The sequence below is a fragment of the Gouania willdenowi genome, chromosome 8 (genome assembly GCF_900634775.1).
Source record: "Gouania willdenowi chromosome 8, fGouWil2.1, whole genome shotgun sequence".
NCBI lineage: Eukaryota > Metazoa > Chordata > Actinopteri > Blenniiformes > Gobiesocidae > Gouania > Gouania willdenowi.
In genome coordinates, this window is record NC_041051.1 from 30,689,809 (window position 1) to 30,709,847 (window position 20,039).

The 20,039-nt window shown below is 37.2% G+C and overlaps 1 protein-coding gene across 1 annotated transcript; it reads left to right on the plus strand.

The window, feature by feature from the left end:
* Window positions 1-767: 767 nt before the first annotated feature.
* On the plus strand, window positions 768-15,835 carry LOC114468970 (uncharacterized). The gene is made up of 5 exons (XM_028456157.1): window positions 768-815; window positions 4,013-4,597; window positions 4,679-4,798; window positions 5,886-6,456; window positions 15,371-15,835. Exons 1-5 carry the CDS (start codon window positions 802-804, stop codon window positions 15,833-15,835), a joined length of 1,755 nt encoding a protein of 584 aa, XP_028311958.1. The 5' UTR covers window positions 768-801.
* The last annotated feature ends 4,204 nt before the right edge of the window (window positions 15,836-20,039 follow it).

Here is a 20,039-nt window from a genome sequence, read left to right on the forward strand (position 1 = left end):
TCTGAGTAGAGCTTCCTCAGAGGGCCTATCTCATCTCAGCTAAGTTTCCTTGCACAGCGAGTTTTGAGGTGTGACAGTTTAACACCTCTGAGCGGAACGAGAAAGGGAGGAAGTAAACTTACTCTGACTTTAATGTCCTGTACTTTAAAGACAAGCAGCCCTGTCCTGTCCTGATAGATGTTCACCCTTGTGTTAACCTTAACCATAACTGACAGATATTTGATTTTAGGTATTTTACAGCTGATTTAGGGCCTGTTATCATAAGAGATGCTAACAGAAAGCTAACACAAGAGCAAGGTTAACTTTTATTAGGTAATTTATTTCAGGCTCAGTTATTGTATTTGAATTTTAGTAAATGAGAACGTAGTTGACTTTCTGAGGATGCAAAATAATTGTAATTTTATTGTGACTGGAAAAAATGCTGGTCATTGTAATTGTAATTGAAAATGGGTAATTGAAAATATAATTGACCCCCAACCCTGATACATACACAGCTAGGTGAACATAAACACACACTTAAAAAATTTGCAGTTGTTTTTTGGGTTTGTGTGTTTTTTGGCATTTGCATTGTTTTACCATTTTTTGCATTTGTTTTGTGTGTTTGTGTGTTTTGCAGCAATCTGTCCCTGTCGGCCACCGTAGGATACTGCAGGTTAAACTTGTCATGTTTACATAGGGTGGTGCTGCTGAGAAAGGAAAATGAAACTGAAGCAAAAGTGACTATAAATGTCTCTGTAGGAGGATCATTTCACTCACATTCTGAAGATTCAAGACTTTATAAAAGTTTTTCAGCATCTGAAGATGGCTGACCCAAGGTAATGTTTAACTATTCTGAACAAAATATTTACTTTTGCCTCAGAAACATTTATTTTATTTAATCTCCTTTATTAGGATTGATGAATGGAACTGCATTACATACATTTTCTCTTTTTAAAAAAATCCAAAATAAAAAGTAAGTTTAGTGAAAGTGAGAAAATCAAGTTTAACAAAAGAAAGAAAAAGGTGTGCGTAAATTACAATAACTAACAATTTAAAATCTCCCAATATGATTTTGGTCCGATATACGCAAAAAAAGAATAATAATAATAATACGTGAATCAGATCATATCAGCCTGCATTTAAAATCTCGGATTTATGAATTGTTTATTTTTAAGGGTCCTCCCATTTATTTTCAATTTATTTTATTCAATTTCAAAATATTCTTGTTTAAGGTTAAAATGTATGTAACTTAGGGCTGTTTTTCTGTAATGCAGAATAGTAGAAAATGTTGTCAACAAATACTGAACAAAGAATTTACTATTGCTTCAGGATAATTTATTCTGTTTCATCTATTTTTAAATGCATGGAACTGCATTACATACATTTTCCTCTTTTTTAAAAATAAAAAAAATAAAAGTAAGTTTGGTGAAAGTGAGAAAATTAAGTTTAACAAAAGAAAAGAAAGGCCTATGTAAATTAAAATAACTAACAATTTAAATTGGTCTGATATACGCAAAAAACTAAATAAAAGCAATTTGGATCATGTCGGCCTGCATCTAAAAACTCAGATTTATGTATTGTTTTTATTGAATTTATTAAGGTTATTTTTCAGGGTCATCTTATTTATTTCTAATTTATTTTTTGGAATTAAAATGTATGTAACTTACGGCTGGGTGATATGACCTAAAATTCCATATCATGGTATAAATTGAAAGTGTAAAAATTATAATTGGAAGTGTTTCTGAATGGGTTATATATCGTAGTCCCTTAGCAAAGTTAAATTTATTAAAAACAAGCAAATATAAAAACATCATGTAATTTTGATTAAATGTATTGTGCAGATCTCAAAACTCAAAATTAGTGCGAACGAACCCAAATAACGTTGCTGATATTTTAAATTAAAAACCGTACTATGAGCTGTTTTCTGTAATGCAAAATAGTGAAAATGTTGTCAACAAATATTGAACAAAGGATTTACTTTTGCTTCAATATAATTTATTTTATTTAATCTACTTTTAAGAACGTATGTAACTGCATTACAATTTTTTTTTTTTTTTCAAATCTAAAGTAAAAGGAAAGTTTGGTGAAACAAAAGAAAAAAAAAGTGTGTGTAAATTACAATAACACAACTTATTTGCCAGTGAAAACAGAAAAGATGCCAGATATTGGAACCGAGATCAGCAACAACAAAAAAAGAAAGAAAGCGAATCAAAAAGGATCATATCGTTCTGCATCTAAAAACTCAGATCTATACATTGTTTTTATTGGATTTGTTGAGGTTGTTTTCAGAATCTTCTAATTATTTCATAGAAATATATTATTCAATTGTAAAACATGATATGTATAATGTTATAGAAAGTTAAAATGTATATTATTGTAACCCATTGGTTGATAATAAACGGGTCAGTTTTTCTCATGCCTACTGTTGCTGACTGTTGTTCTCTGAGTAAAATCACTTAATCAAGCCTTTTCTTACATTCCACATTACAAAATAAGTCATAAAATTATATATAATCTGTACTGATATTGTATTGATATCTGTATCAGCCAATACGTAAAGCAACAATACTGGTTTTGTATGATATCTTAAAAATAATTTTAATTAGACAGATTGAAAGTTCACAATATCTATGTCATGTCAAAATGTTCAGTTCAAGTTTTTTTAACTCCCTTCATTAAAGAAATCTATATTGTTTTCGATAAACAAAATTACAATTTTGACTAAACAAAATAACATGATTGATATCTTGAATTTTTATACTTTCTCTGCAAAATGACATTTGAGCAGTGTTTGGAATAACGGCGTTTTAAAATAACGTTAGGTAGCACCGTTTTTTTTTTTCAGTAACGGGGTAATTTAACTAATGACTTTTTACACCGTTACAACGCCATTAACGTTACTGAACGTTAAATGCGGTGCGTTACATGCAATGATTGAATAAACTGTGATCCGAAAGCACCCCTGGCTTCATACGCAGCTGTAGTGAGGAAGTGGTGTAAATCAAGGTGAGCGATTATGATTGGCTGAGGCGGCGCCATGTTTCATGGTATCCAATCAGAGCCAGTGTTTTTACACATGTGCCAGCACACACACACAACCACTGCAGATCTGATGAAGCAGCAGAGATGGCGAGCGTGGAGCAGTCTGATGAGAAGTTGGTATTTTTAAGGTAGCGATACAAACACTACTTTAAATTAATTGTGGTCAAAGGCAAGAATGTACATGTGAAGTGTTCATTATATCCAGGAGTGAAAACTTTGTCCACATCCATTGTAAGCAACTCAAATTTAATGAAGCACCTCACAACGACACACGCATCTAAAAAATCTGAATTATTTGACATATAGAAACTTTTTTTTTTGTTAACAATTACTTTGATAATATTTGATGAAGCAGCAGAGATGGCGAGCGTGGAGCAGTCCGATGAGAAGTTGTAGATATATGTGATGGTAATTCTGGATAGACATATTTAGACAGTATTTGTAAGTCAGAAGTGTAAATAGACAGCATGTCTCTTTAAAAGAAGCTTAAATGCTTTTTTCCTTTGCCTGTAACGCGATGAAAACATGTCCATGATTTTGGGTAATAGTTAGTTCACTATGAGATCATTTCGTCAAATGAAAACTCAAGGTCAGGAAATCAAGTCAAGATATTTCTCTTATAATGGAACCTGATAGAACAGTTCCAATTTCTTTTTACCTTTGAGAAAGTGAATTCAGGGTTTTCCATCCGTTTTCCGTGATCACAGAGAGTCAGAGTACCTAAAGCCGTAATCACATTTTAACAAGGTAAAATTACCTTTAGGATATGTATAATGACGTACCTTGTAGTCATGTACGAGAAATGTGTCGCGGAATAAGTTGGCAGATATATGCAAGGTCAATTTTGACGAGGCAGAATTAAATTGCAAATACTTCTAACCAATATGAAGCATAGATATTAAATGTTAAAACAGCTTGCCAAAGGCAGGTAATTTAATCTTCTCAGATATCTAAAACAACGTAAAAATGTAAGTCTTTAAATGTGTTACAGGAAGAAACTTCAGAACGCTCTGTGCCGCTACACCACGGATACCCTCAGCTACATCCTCACAGTGAAAAGCTTCTGTGAAAATTCCTCTAAATGGATGCTCTGGAGAGAGACGGAGTTAGACTTGATGATGGACATCAAGGACAGGATGGACCAAATCACCAAAGTGACCGATGCAAAGAACAAAGGACAAGCTTTTCTGAAACACATGAAGAACATGTTCACCCCAGCGGCTTCTGTAGTGAACCAGTACGCAGAGCTGGAAAAGGAACTCAGTGAGGTGTTGAGGGACACACTGGATGGTCTGAATAAGCTTGACTGCTTCCTGGATGCTGTGGAGAAGCTGGCAGTCACCTCGCTGCACGTGTTCATGGAGAATGAGATGCTATGCCTGCCTGTAGATGTCACTCTCAGCGACATTCAAGTTGTTCTCCTAGCTACAGCTTCCATCAGTCCTCTGCTGCTGGAGTTTAAGAAAGAAAATGAAGAGTTCTTCCTGCCTAAACTTAAAAATTTGGAAGTCATAGCATATAGGCTGGACAAGTACATCCAAACCATCGAAACCATATGTGAGAAGCTTGAGAAAAGGTAAAGAAACTCTTCAAACCACTTAGAAATGTTGAGTAATCTGAAACATCTCCTGAAAAATGTTGACTTTGTATCCCACAGCTGCTCATGTGACTTCGGCCTGAAGAAAACCAACATCATTAAGGTCAACGTTCACAAGGGTTTGTCAAAGGATTACATTCAGAAGATGCTCGATCACATAAATCTGCTGGATGAGATCAGGTGGGTTTAAACAAAAAACATGGTGTGAAATTGTTAAGAGGAACGTAAGTAGCAAAGAAATAATACAGGTTTTGTCAACTTAAGGAGATGTTTGAGGGAGTTGTGGAGGTTTGCAGAGACCCAATTTGAATCATTTAGTCCTGCTCCTGGGTGGAATAATTTGCTGATGAAACAAGCTGCTTATCAGTCACAACTCATCATGCAGAGGGTGAGAGAGATTGTCCAACATTGCACGTATTTTGTCCTTTACCCTTTTTGTCAGCCTCTTCTCCAGGTTGTCCAGGTCAAGATTCAGACTGAAGGTCTCACTAGTCTTTAGCTCAGACAGCCCACAAAAGTTTACATGCCACCATAGACTGGTAGAAGTACTTGAGGGGCTTTCTGCAGACAGCAAACAACCTCAGTCTCCTCAAGAAAAACATCCTACTCTGGCTCTTCTTGCAAAGAACATCCAGGTTGAGGGTCCAGTCCAGTTTATTGTTAAAGTGGAGCCCAAGGTACTTGAAAAAATCCACAATGTCCACCTCCTCACCCTGGATGGTGAAAGATATTTCTTGATTACTTCTTAGAGGCCACAAGACAGGCCTCACATCAGATGTTGATTGTACCATGATTGCTTCACATGTTTTGTTACCTGTCTTTATGAGGGTCCTTGTTGCTTCACACAATAGGCCAGCCACATGGTAGGGCTGAACTGTCATTAAGTCAGCCACCCCATTCTGTGTTCAGGGGTGGTCATCCAACCCAAGAGGTTAAATGTAGAACTCCCAAAGATTGGGAGTCTTCTTCTGCTAAAACCTGTGAGCTGGCTGCAGAACTGCTGCTACAATTGTACTTGTGATTATAACTTAGAATAAGTTACACTGAGAAATAGTATTACTCTTGTCATGTGTCTTCAAAGCTGCTCAATTAAACTATCCAGAATGAAACTAGATAGAAAAAACCTTACAATAGTAACAGGGAACGTGGTTCCTTGGACTACAGGTTCCTTTTGTAGTCCACCACCACCTCCTTTGTCTTCCACCATACACTTCTAACAATGGTACAATGGTAAAGTTCATTCATTCATTCTTTTGTCCCCTCTCAGGATGGACCAACACTTCCGGATGGTCTTCTTGTTCCAGCAAGAACCGGGCCAGCACTTTGTCAAAGAGTTTACCGAGCGACGGCCCAGAATGCTGGAGTTTCTGCAGCAGTTGGAGGAGACCGCCGTTCAGCTGAGCAGGATGCACACTGGTGCAAAAATCTCTAGTGTGGCAGGAAGCTCAGTGGGTTTGGTTGGAGGTGTGCTGTCCATTGTTGGCTTGGCATTGATGCCGTTCACTGCTGGAGCCTCTATAGTGCTGACATTGACTGGGCTTGGGTTGGGCATCACCAGTGGTGTCAACAGTGCCGTCACAACCGCCACAGAAATTGGAGTCAATTCTGCACAGACGAAGAAAGCTGGGGAACTCTTCCAGGACTTTATGGAAGATGTTCAGAGCCTCCAGGATTGTGTAGATCAGGTGAGCAGTCAGATGGCAGAGAGGCTGAAAGCTACTAAGGTAGAAGTTGCCGTAGGGGTGGGAAGGGCGGTTTTCACTGGCGGTGGGGTCGCAAAGAGCATTGATTCAGTTGTTGATTTAGCTGCTGGTGTCAGACTGTTGAAGACCCAAGAGGTTGTGACAAGTGTCCCTGACATTGGTCAAGTAGCAGCTAAATCTTCCTTAGCTCTCACCAAATCAGCTCGGGTCGGTCTCATTGCAGTCAATGCTCTCTTTGTTGGTTTTGATATCTTCATTATCTGCAAAGACAGCATCAGTCTTGCTAAAGGCAGACAGAGTGAAGCCGCACAGTTCATCAGTGAGAGAGTAGCACTGTGGAGGTCTGTGATGGGGTCATGGCAGAAGATCCATGACTCTCTGGCTGAAGGTCTTCCAGCGGCAGAGAAGAAAGAAGCAGCACTGAGTACACCGTTTTACATGAACATGAAGATAAAGGATCCAACAAATGAAGAGCCGTCTGAGAACGTTGAAGGAAATCTGGCGAATTCACAACACCAGAAGAAAGCCATTGACGAGGTGAACTGAGGTGTAGCTGACCTTCACTCTATGACGTCCTATTGTAGAACAACTTTTATTTTTACTCTTATCAGAAGGGGAGGGCAATAATTGATGTTTCGGTTTATTTTGGGTTTAGTAAAGAAATAAAGAATTTTTGTTAATATCAGCATTTACAGTAACACTTTCCCAGCTTTACCAAAGTGAAATCAACACGGTATAAATGACGGCAGCCAAACGTGGGTCTGTTACCAGAGCAACTAGCTACCCTAACGGAAGTCGGTCGACAGTTAAAATGGTCGCCACATAAACCACAACACCAGCTGGGGTTTCAAACTACATTCAAACACAGCAAGAAGTCGTCTAAACCCTGTGACAGTGACTTTTCATCTAGAGCTGTAACTTTGTTATTCTTTCTGTGCTGCGACTCTGTTAGCAGAGGCTAAACTAGTTAGCTGATTAGTCAACAAACTTCAAGCTCCTCACTTTTTTTCCGACCATTATTTACCAGGCAGAAAGAATAATAAACAAGTCTTATTTACATCCTTAAAACTTTCCTGGGAAAATTCAGATTTTTTAATCTTAAATTTTTTTAATAAAACAGTGCTGTGTGAATACAGAATAGATAATGCTAATTTCAGGTCAAATTTTGGATCTACAGGCGTCATTTTATCAGTCTTTCATGTAACGATTCATCCATTAAATTGATGAATCGATTTATATTTTTACGATCCAACTACATCAATCTGTGCTCGGCAAGTTTTCCTTCCGGATTTAAAAAGAAATTAATCGTTTGTATCGAGACAAGGAAGTAACGCTTTGGAATTAAGCATGGCAGACTTTATATGGATGGGTTTTAAAAGTGCATTTAAGAATAAAGATGTTACTGTCAGTGATGTCATTGCCACGCGCCAGCAGACAACAGAATACAGCATGACAGAGACGCTGGTAAACAAGTAATTGATCAATAATCAACTTTTGGGTTCCAGTGTGTGGAAACACTTTGGCTTTTGCATAGATAGAAATATTCTAAAGGAGTCGACCATACAGGCAGTTCTGGCCGCGTTCCTGCTGCAGCACTAGCGCATGTTAGTGTTAGCTTGTTTGTGTTAGCTCATGTTAGCATCATTTTAAAACAAAAAGTATCAGGTTTAACCACTGCTCATTTCACCTGAACAGATGTTGGTTCCACTTCATTTTTTATGTTATTTTTGTATTATTTTTATGTTGGAAAAAACAAGCAGAAGACTTTGTATTGACAAAGAAGAGCAGAAATTTTAACATCCTGCTAATTTAAACTAAAGTGTTGGTTGGACTTTATTCAAATACAATGTGAATATATTTGCCACTAAATATTTTTTACTTGCTTTTTTCTGTCATAATTAATGTATAGATGATTCCCTTACAAGAAACAATAGGAATCTACGAAAGCTCACCTGCACTGTTTAGTATCCAGGAATGTTATTCAGTCAGACTGGTTGAATTATTAGTTTAGCTAAAATAGTTACTGAATCAATTTCAAGTTATGAATCATTTTGGATTGAATGATTATAAATTAACCAATATCGTATTTGAATCGGATTATGTAAATAGATCTGATGGGTCTCTTGCGTGCACTGCGCCCCTGTTTGTTTTTGACGTCCTCTTGTTACCTGTGCACTGATCTGATGTCGACATTAACAGTTGTTTGTAAATAAAATCAGTGTTTACCACTAAAACAAATGTAAATATGTCATTTCTTTGAGAAAAAAATGAGGTTTTTTACTGTTGGGTCGGACTCAGACGATAAAATGCGGCCTGATCTGCACTCCAACTGTGACACGGTAATTTATTTACTCGCCGTTCATGTGACTGTTTACTGCAAGACCTGTGCACATGCCTCTGCGTACATCTGTGGAAACAAACAGTAGTTTAGTCCACTGTGCTTGTCTTCTTTCAGTCTCCAAGCTGTTTTCTTCTCATTCTGCTTTATTTCTGGAATTAGGACTTTGGTTTTGAGTGCTTCATCACCCATTAGCATTAAAAGACTTAAAATGAATGTTTATTTTTTTTCACAAATCCTGCCCTACGCTCCTTTAACACAAAAATAAAAAAAGAAAGCGTGGATTTTATCATGCGTTCAGCCACAACACACTTCTTTCGTCGAGAATGCAGATCCTGAATTTGTCACAGAATGACTTATTTCTCCAGTTCTTGACCTGCTGCTCTGGTTAAACACCTTCACAGTGTTAGTAGAACAATGAAGTTGTTCTTTATTTTCTCTACAAGTTTCTCAGTCATTCTAGTCGCTCCTTTCTGACCTCTGCATTCTGTTGGAATAGATTATTATTCATGGTTTCTTTTTGTGTGTAATACTATAATTATATGCCTTCTTTATACACTAATCTAAATCTAAAAACAACACAACCATGTACGTATGCGAAGAGACAAAACAAATATATGATCACGAGACAGTAAGATTAACACTAAAAAAGATAGTTTAACCAGAATGCACAAATCTAAATCATCCAAATCATTATATTTTAAATATTAAACTTAATACACATAAAACAACTCATATAGACATACTTAATAAATCAAATAAACAGACACAATAGACCCCTAAATGATTAATAATAATAATAAATCAATCAACAAATCTTTGACATAATTTGTATGACTTTAAATCACCAGTAAATGGCATCTTTAACTAACTACAATAACTGATCGTTTGATCTTCTAGAATTTAAATAATAATGTAAAATTTAAACTTTTTAAAACTGTGCTTTGACCATATGTGTGTATGTGTTTATCTTTGATGAGCTCATGTTTGACCCTGAACATCACAAATGTTTTACTATCATAACAAAAGAAGACACATGTGCAGCCATGTGCCAGGCAAGAGCAGAGAAACACTTGATAACAACATGGAAAAATATTAAATATTAAAACAAAGAGTATGTAAGTAAACCTGTGCCCCCTTTAAAAAAAAATCATATCATTATTGTGAGCCATGTATAATATATCGTCCCATATCATACATCACGGTGATCAACTTTTACCACCGTGGGGCCACAAAAATGTGATTTTTCTGATCTAAGGGCCCCATTATTAACTTTCATGTCAGCATTTAGAATAATGACCATTCTGAGCATTAATATGGGGAAAAACAATAAGTTTGTGTTGTCATTTAATGTGTTTTTGGATTAATTTATTGTTTAGTTTAGTTTTTTGTGGACGTTTTATGTATTTTTCTCTCATTTTGCACTTTCTGTTGTTGTTTTGTGTGTTTTTACTTTCGCTTTGTGTGTGTTTTTGAAGTCATTTGGCATATTTTCCTCTCAATTTTTTTTTTTGTTGTTTAGTAATTTTGGAGACAGTTTTTGTGCATTTATTTTAGGGACCGCTAAAAATTAGAGCGAGGGTCGCATGTGGTCCCCGGGCCACCAGTTGCCTATGTCTGCCTTACATACTGGTGTTGTGGTTTCTTACAGCTGTACTGAGGATATGTGAACAGCAGGTGGCGACAAACTCTACAAAGGCAGCTTCTGGCCAACACTGTCCATCAATCACATGGGAGATCTTCACCTGAATTTACTTAGTTTTGTGATACATTTTTTATTGGGGAATAATTTTAGTTAAATTGCAGAATTAATGGAAAAGAAAATGATGCAAAACAATTGAGAGTTATTTTAACAATTTACATTGAAACATGATTTCCATCATGTGATATATGAGAAAACTGTGAGCGCAGGTAAATATTGTAGAGTATTTTTGAATTGTGTATTTTAATGGACTGTAATATCTACAACCAAATTAGTTGGTCATTTACAACTTGATTCTTCCTTTTTTTTCTATCATTTTTATTTTCTACTGCAGGCCGTACTGTATGTCCTAAAGCAGTGGTTCTCAAACTTTTTAGGCTTATACCCCATTTCTCTTATTTCTAAATCCAAGTCCCCCCTTTGACCGACTACATTTTTCTTTCTTTCTTTCTTTCTTTCTTTCTTTCTTTCTTTCTTTCTTTCTTTTTTTATTGCTTTTTAGTTGAACTGAATTTATATTTCACAAAGTGAAAGTATAGAAATGTGGTATGGCCACTGGAAAAAAAAAAAAAAAACAGAGCCACTGAAAGAATAAAAAGAAAAGACAGAGCCTGGAAGAAAAGAAAACCACAATTGTAATCCTAATTGTTTTTTTGTCTGTATTTTTATTTTTTAATTTTCAGATAAAAAGAATATTAATTAAAAAAAATCTAAAATCTAATGAAATTTTATCAAAATATCAGGCAATCCCAGTTAAACTCCAGACGACCCCACATGGGGTCACGACCCCAAGGTTGGAAGAACTCTGATTTAGTGGCGTCTGAATAGATTTATTTCTACAGTTTTTATAACTTCCGGTCACTTCATTTGTTAATTTCTCTCTCTCTCTCTCTCTCCCTCTTTCTCTCTCTCTCTCTCAAGTCCCCATGTAGTGTGATCGCGTACCACTAGTGGTACATGTACCCCCATTTGAAAAACACTGCCTTTAAACGGCCGGAATTGGTCTTGACTTTGACATGTGATTTAGTGAGACTTTCTGCAGGTGTGTGTGTGTGTGTGTGTGTGTATAGTTTCACTGTCCACGTCATCCATCATCATTGTTATCACAACTTCATCTTCTTCTTTTTTTTCTTTTTTAAACTTCCCGCATCAACGACGTATTGCTGTCCTCCACAGGTCCTGTGTTTCCACCATAGCACACTTGGCTTTTAATTTGGGCAATATTTTCATCGCCCAAGCGGCATCAGATTCGACGACGCTGATTGGATAGTTCCTGTTGCTATGTTGAATCTCTTGTCGGTGATTAGCTGCTCTGCCGCACTGGCTGGGGGATTTTCCTATCACCCAAGCGACTCGGCAGACATGAGCAGGGAAACAGTCTTCCCCAAAAATTATAATTTATTTTTTGTATTTAACACACATGGTGCTCAAAATAATTGATTATTAGATGTAAAGCAATATTTGTGAAATTGGTGATATTTTGTTTCTCGTGAAAACATAATCTAAATTTTAAGTATTAAATATAAATCTAAATGTTAAATCTAAATGTTAAATCTAAATGTTAAATCTAAATGTTAAATCTAAATGTCAATGGTAAATGTTAAATCTAAATCTCATAGGTAAAACTAAATATTTAGCTAATGTGCAAATTCACTGAGAGTACCAAAATGAAAGCTCATTTCCAGTGAATTTGCATATTAGCTAGAGATAAACAGCAACTTTTTGAACATTTAGAAATAAAATAAGTTTATTACATTTTTTTTTTTTTTTTTTTTGGACCAGATTTACAGCAATATTTGTGAAATGTGTGATATTTCTTTTCTTGTAAAAATAGAATGTCAATGTTAAATCTAACTGTTCAAACTAAATCTAAATCCATCCATCCATCCATCTTCTCCCGCTTAGCCGTTTCCGGGTCGCGGGGGCAGCATCCTCAGTAGGGAGGCCAAGACTTCCCTCTCCCCGGCCACTTCCTCCAGCTCTTCCGGGGGGACCCCGAGACGTTCCCAGGCCAGCCGAGAGACATAGTCTCTCCAGCGTGTCCTGGGTCTTCCCCGGGGCCTCCTTCCGGAGGGACGTGCCCTGAACGCCTCACTAGGGACTGCACTCCGCTTGGCCCGTCGGTACCTGTCTGCTGCCTCCGGAGTCCCACAGGCCAAATAGGCCCGGTAGGACTCCTTCTTCAGCTTGACGACATCCCTGACCCCCGGTGTCCACCAACGGGTTCGGGTATTGCCGCCACGACAGGCACCGACTACCTTGCGGCCACAGCACCGATCAGCCGCCTCAGCAACAGAGGCACGGAACATGGCCCACTCGGACTCAATGTCCCCCGCCTCCTCCGAGACATGGTTGAAGTTTTCCCGGAGGTGGGAGTTGAAGCTCCTTCTGACGGGAGACTCTGCCAGGCGTTCCCAGCAGACCCTCACTATACGTTTGGGTCTGCCAGGTCTAACCGGCATCCTCCCCCGCCATCGGAGCCAACTCACCACCAGGTGGTGATCAGTTGACAGCTCCGCCCCTCTCTTTACCCGAGTGTCCAAGACATGCGGCCGCAAGTCCGATGACACGACTACGGAGTCGATCATCGAACTGCGGCCTAGGGTGGATGGCTGTTCATCATAGGAATGGGATCCACACAAGGTTCCTGCTGCTTAACAGAAGGTTTTCCTTGCCGCCATGATGAATTCATGTTGGGTGTGGGATACATATGTATGTGTATATACGTATATATGCATATGTGTGTATCCATAAAATGAAGAGTCCGTCCTTAAGACTGCTCTACTGTAAAGTGCCTTGAGATACCATTGGTTATGATTTGGCGCTATACAAATAAAGATTGATTGATTGATTGATAGGGTGTCCTGGTGCCAAGTGCACATATGGACACCCTTATGCTTGAACATGGTGTTTGTTATGGACAATCTGTGACGAGCACAGAAGTCCAACAACAAAACACATCTAAATGTTGAATTTAAATATTAAATCTAAATGTAAATGTTAAATGTTAAATCTAAATCTCACAGGTGAAACTAATATGCAAATTCACCGGGAGAACCAAAATAAAAGCTCATTCTGGTGAATTAATATATTTAGTTTCACCCGTGACATGTAGATTTAGATTTAATATTTAACATATAGATTTAACTTTTACATTTAACTTTTACATTTAACTTTTACTTTTACATTTAAATTTACATTTACATTTACATTTAACATTTACATTATATTTTTATGAGAAAAAAATACCACAAATTTCACAAATATTGCTGTAAATCTGGTCAAAATTAATGTAATAAAAAATTTCACATAAGTTTTTTAAACGTGGTTTGTTGCTAAATGTTGCAAAAAGTTGCTGTTGATTTTCACATGCACAATTTTACAATCGGCGCGCCATAAGGAAAAGAAGAGATATATATGCACATAAACATATTTACAGACAACTATATACATACCAGGGTTGGGGCCAATTATAATTGCAATTGCGTAATTGTTCATTAATTAAAATCTAAATGTTGAATATTAAATCTAAATATAAATGTTAAATCAAAATGTAAATGTTTTGGAGTACCAAAATAAACGTTTATTCCAGTGAATTTGTATATTAGCTAAATATTTAGTTTCACCCATCTGTATCGACCAATACTTAAGGCAACAATATTGGTTTCGTATGATATCACAAAAATCATTTTTATGAGGCAAATTGAAAGTTCTGTTACAGCAATTAATATATTAATCATCAAAGGAACAACTTTTCTGTACAATAAATAATGCAGTCATTGTGTATAAACACATAAAAAATTGTACACATGAACACTCATTTGATGATATGATATTTAATATAATAATAACTGTAACAGTTCACAATATATATAATGTCATGTCAAAACTTCAGTTTAAGTTCTTCAACTCCATTCATTAAAAATTATTCAAAAGACTGATTCCAAGACGCGCTGTGGGACCTGCGCGTCTTGGAATAAATATGGTGGAATATAGACGGTGTGGCTGATGTATGTGTTTCTCAGTTATGCAGATTAAAAAGAGAATCAAAACAACCCATGCACGCCTGTAATTCCCTTTTGTGTTCAAGTTTGCAATAATTATTACAACGGTACCAATTAAAAAAGGAAAAAAAACAGAAAACCCCCCCCAACGTTGCTGAAAATGGAGCGCAGGGGGTATTCTACGCTCAACAGCGCTTGTGAGAATCCTGCATTGTACAACATTACATGTATATCAGAAGTGTGAATAGACAGCACATCCCTTTAAAAGAAGTGTCAATGCTTTTTTTCTTTGCCTGTGATGGGATGAAAACATGTCCATTACCCAATTATTGGTAATAGTTAAAGATTTCTATGACGTCATTTTGTCAAGTGAAAACTCCAGGACAAGAAATCAACTCAAGATATTTCTGTTATAATGGAACCTGGTAGAACAGTTCCGATTTCTTTTTACCTTTTGAGAACGTGAAGTCTTCTTGTTCCAGCAAGAACCGGGCCAGCACTTTGTCAAAGAGTTTATCGAGCGACAGCCCAGAATGCTGGAGTTTCTGCAGCAGTTGGAGGAGACCACCGTTCAGCTGAGCAGGATGCACACTGGCACAAAAATCTCTAGTGTGGCAGGAAGCTCAGTGGGTTTGGTTGGAGGTGTGATGTCCATCGTTGGCTTGGCATTGATGCCGGTCACTCTTGGAGCCTCTCGAGCACTGACATTGACTGGGCTTGGGTTGGGCATCACCAGTGGTGTCAACAACCGTCACAGAGATCGGAGTCAATACTACACAGAACAAGAGAGCTAGGGAACTCTTCCAGGACTTTATGGAATATGTTCAGAGCCTCCAGGATTGTGTAGATCAGGTGAGCAGTCAGATGGCAGAGAGGCTGAAAGCTGCTCAGGTAGAAGTTGCCGTAGGGGTGGGAAGGGCGGTTTTCACTGGCGGTGGAGTCGCAAAGAGCATTGATTCAGTTGTTGATTCAGCTGCTGGTGTCAGACTGTTGAAGACCCAAGAGGTTGTGACAAGTGTTGGTAAAGCTGTGGCTCAGGAGGGTAAATTAGGGCAAAGCACATCAAGGATGGCCTCAGATGTCCCTGACATTGGTCAAGTAGCAGCTAAATCTTCCTTAGCTCTCACCAAATCAGCTCGGGTCGGTCTCATTGCAGTCAATGCTCTCTTTGTTGGTTTGGATATTTTCATTATCTGTAAAGACAGCATCAGTCTTGCTAAAGGTAGCCAGAGTGAAGCCGCACAGTTCATCAGTGAGAGAGTAGCACTGTGGAGGTCTGTGATGGGGTCATGGCAGAAGATCCATGACTCTCTGGCTGAAGGTCTTCCGGCGGCAGAGAATAAAGAAGCAGCACTGAGTACACCGTTTTACATGAACATGAAGATAAAGGATCCAACAAATGAAGAGCCGTCTGAGAACGTTGAAGGAAATCTGGCGAATTCACAATACCAGAAGAAACAGTCACAGTAACACTTTACCACCATAAATGACGGCAGCCTAACACGTGGGTCTGTTACCAGAGCAACTAGCTTCGCTAACGGAAGTCAATGGACAGTTAAAATGGTCGCCACATAAACCACAACATCAGCTGAGGTTTCAAACTACGTTCAAACACAGCAAGAAGTCGTCTAAACCCTGTGACAGTGACTTTTTATCCAGAGATGTAAAATTGTTATTCTTTCTGTGCTGGATTTCTGTTAGCAGAGGCTAAACTAGTTAGCTACTCAGTCTGACTGTCTGTGATGAATAACAAACTTCAAGCTCCTCACTTTTATCTGACCACAATAATGTGGATTATCCTTATCTTTGATACATGGATTATGTAAATAGATCTGATGGGTCACTTGCATGCACAGTGCTCCTGTTTGTTTTTGATGTTCTCTTGTCACTCGTGCACTGATCTGATGTTGACATTAACAGTTGTTTGTTAATAAAATTGGTGCTTAAAACTAAAACAAATGTAAATATGTCATTTTTTTTTAAGAAAAAACTTTTTCATTGTTGGGTCAGACTCAGATGATAAAATGCGTCCCGATCCGCACTCCAACTGTGACACGATTATTTATTTACTCACCGTTCATGTGACTGTTTACTACAAGACCTGTGCACATGCCTCTGCGTACATCTGTGGAACCAAACAGTAGTTTAGTCCACTGTGCTTATCTTCTTTCAGTCTCCAAACCGTCTTCTTCTCATTCTTTTTTATATCCGATATTAGGATGCCTCTCCAAGCCGTAGAGAACACATTTGACGTCACCATCAGCGTCATTTAAAGTCACGTCCGCAGACCTCCCGGGAAAATCAGACCCAGAACAGCAGTACAAAATGTATCTTACAAACTGTTCAAGGCAATAGGTAGAAATGTGTTCGGCTCATTCTCTTTGGTTTAGAGCAATTTATCACCCATTAGCATTAAAAGACTTAAAATGAATGTTTGTTTTTTTCATAATTCATGCCCTATGCTGCTTTAATACAATAAAGAAAGCATGGATTTTGTCATGAGTTCAGCCACAACACACTTCTTTCCTCTGGAATGTAGATCCTGAATCTGTAACAGAATTAATTCTTTGTTCAGCTCTCGACCTGTTGCTCTGGTTAAACTGGATTCCAACACGCCTTCACATTGTGAGTGGAACAATGAAGCTGCTCTTTACTTTCTCAGTCATTCTAGTCTCTCCTTTCTGACCTTTGCAGTCACAACAAAATGTTGCTTTTAGTTTCGTTATACAGAGTACAAATACTTTGTCACTGTACTTAAGTAGGTATTTTTGGTATCTGTACTTTACTTGAGTATTTATTTTTTGGTGACTTTTTGCTTTTACTCTTTCCTTACTTTTGAAAAACAAATATTTGTACTTTTTAGTTTCTACTCCTTACATTTTTAAAAATAAGCTTGTTACTTTTAAGACCTTCGAAGGTGACGTCATGATTTAAAAAGACGCAAACCAACAACCGCGAAGCTGGAGGAGAATCTTGAAACATTTTATTTGCAAATGTTATCTCTGAGTGCTAAATTGATAAAGGGTAACATATTGAATCTATATCCATGAACCAGCTTTCTACAAGTTTTAAAAAATGTTAAATCAAAGCAGCTCTGGGTTTTATTGAGCATTTTCACTTTGTTTTCTTGACACATTTTATTTACACAATTTTTTTATGTGTGCTAACTATCCATGTGACCCGCGACCTGGGCCCGGATGAAGCGGAAGAAAATGGATGGATGGATCTATACATTTACTTGAGTACTGAAGAATGGTACTCTTTACAACTCTGGTTAAATACAGAGGTCTAAAGAGCAGTGATTTATGCTACTCAAGTAAAAGTACTGTTACTTGATTGTAATTGTACTCAAGTACAAGTACAAGTAAGTCCTACATAAAATACTCAAGTACAAGTAAAAAGTTACTAGTTACTTTCACCCCCATGTTTATTTTTTGGTCATAAATCTACTCATGGTCCCTTGCATACAGTAAACATCTCATGTATAAACTTAAAACTCATTTTTTTTTCTTTCACGGGAGAAAGAGTGAAACTTTTTGCAGGTGTGTGTGTGTGTGTGTGTGTGTTTGTTATCGACAGCAAGTGATCTGTGTGTACAGCCGCCCTGACACTACTAGAAAATTGAGCGATTTATGACAACTTTAATTGTATAAATACATAATTTCTCTATTGATGTAATGCACTGTAGGAGCGATTGCCACTGGTCCAAGATGGCCGCCCTGTTGACGCACCGCTTTAGTGGGCGGCAACAGTCGATGCGACGTCTACGTATTATAATGTCTATGCTTATGAGGATGTGTACTTAAGCTAAACACTGTCTGCTGGCTCAGCTCAGCTCAGCCGCGGAGCTTCAAGCTGAGAAGAGTTTGGTGGAATAGGAAAAGCTAGCATGGTCACGGACGGCTTAACTAAACCAGGTTTAAACCGTAAGCCTGGCTCTACTGAGAACACTTTGATCAAATACCCTGTGTGTTTGCAGCTGTTTGTCCCTGTCGGCCACCGTAGGATACTGCAGGTTAAACTTGTCATGTTTACATAGGGTGGTGCTGCTGAGAAAGGAAAATGAAACCAAAGCAAAAGTGACTATAAATGTCTCTGTAGGAGGATCACTTCACTCACATTCTGAAGATTCAAGACTTTAAAAAAGCTTTTCAGCGTCTGAAGATGGCTGACCCAAGGTAATGTTTAACTATTCTGAACAACATATTTACTTTTGCCTCAGAAACATTTATTTTATTTAATCTCGTTTTTAAAAAATGCATGAAATGGTTAAAATGTTTGTAACTTAGAGCTGTTTTCTGTAATGTAAAATAGTGGGAAATGTTTTATAATTTATATATTGAACAAGGATTTACTATTGCTTCAGGATCATTTATTTTATTTGATCGGTTTTTAAAGAATGCATGGAACTGCATTACATACATTTTCCTTTTTTTAAAAGAAAAATCAAAAATAAAAAGTAAGTTTGGTGGAAGTGAGAAAATTAAATTTTACAAAAGAAAAAAAGGTGTGTCTAAAGTAAAATAACTAACAAAATTTCCCACGGTGAAAGTTACCGTTTATGTTTTAAGTACCATGGTATCCGCTGCGGTCGATAACCACGGTGTGGAAAACTCGTTAAATAGTTTAACAGTCTCCTTACGCATGCGCAGCATGCAACGTGCACTTCTTATGTTGTGAAGAAGACATGGCAGAGGGAGAACGTGATACTTGCGGCCCTCAAGGCTATTTTCCACTTTCAAAGAGGATTGAATGAAAATCCTCACATTTTCATTAAAAATTAAACGTAGTAGTGGTATAAACTTATTCAAGTTTACTTAATGTGAAATTTCACCTGCACTTTTTTTTTGTTTTTCTTAAACTGTGGTCATTATTGCATTGTTGCAGTTCTGAGATTTTTTTTTAATTTATTTTTATTTTTACTATAATGTTTATTTTGAACCGTTTTTATTAAAAAAATATTTTTTTTACTAGGACTATTGTTAATGTTGCACAGTTTTGATAAGTTTTTTTTATTTACTGTATTTAATATTTATCTTGCACAGTTTTTTATACTTAGCTAATGTTAACTTTGCAGTGTTTTGTTCAGGTTGTTACTGTTAAGACTTTAATATATAACAAATCTATTTAAATATAAATTTTGGTGAAATTATTTCAATTTATCAGTGTTTTATCAGCATTTTGATGACATTTTAAAAATACAGCGGTATACCGATAACCGCGATAATTTTGGTCACTATAACCGTGGTGTGAATTTTCATACAGTTACATCCCGAGAATAATGCAGTCATTGCATATAAACACCAGTGTTTGGAATAACGGCGTTTAAAATAACGGCGTTAGGTAACGCCGTTTGTTTTTCAGTAATCTAACTAATTACTTTTTATGCTGTTACAACGCTGTTATCGTTACTGAACGTTAAATGCGGTGCGTTACATGTATTGATTGAATAAACTGATGATCCGAAAGCATTCCCGGCTTCTGACTCTAGTGAGGAGGCGGGTTAAAAACACGGTGAGCGATTATGATTGGCTAAAGCGGCGTCATGTTTCATGGTAGCCAATCACAGCTAGTGTTTTTACTCATGTGACAACACACACACACACTACAGATTTGATGAAGCAGCAGAGATGGTGAGCGTTGAGCATCCGATGAAAAGTTGTCATTTTTAAGG

Bases quoted from the DNA above. Each gene is read 5' to 3' on its own strand.
- LOC114468970 (XM_028456157.1), top strand. The intron at 4,799-5,885 runs GTGGGTTTAAAC...GTCCCCTCTCAG, and splicing joins AATCTGCTGGATGAGATCAG to GATGGACCAACACTTCCGGA. The intron at 6,457-15,370 runs GTTGTGACAAGT...AAGACCCAAGAG, and splicing joins GACTGTTGAAGACCCAAGAG to GTTGTGACAAGTGTTGGTAA.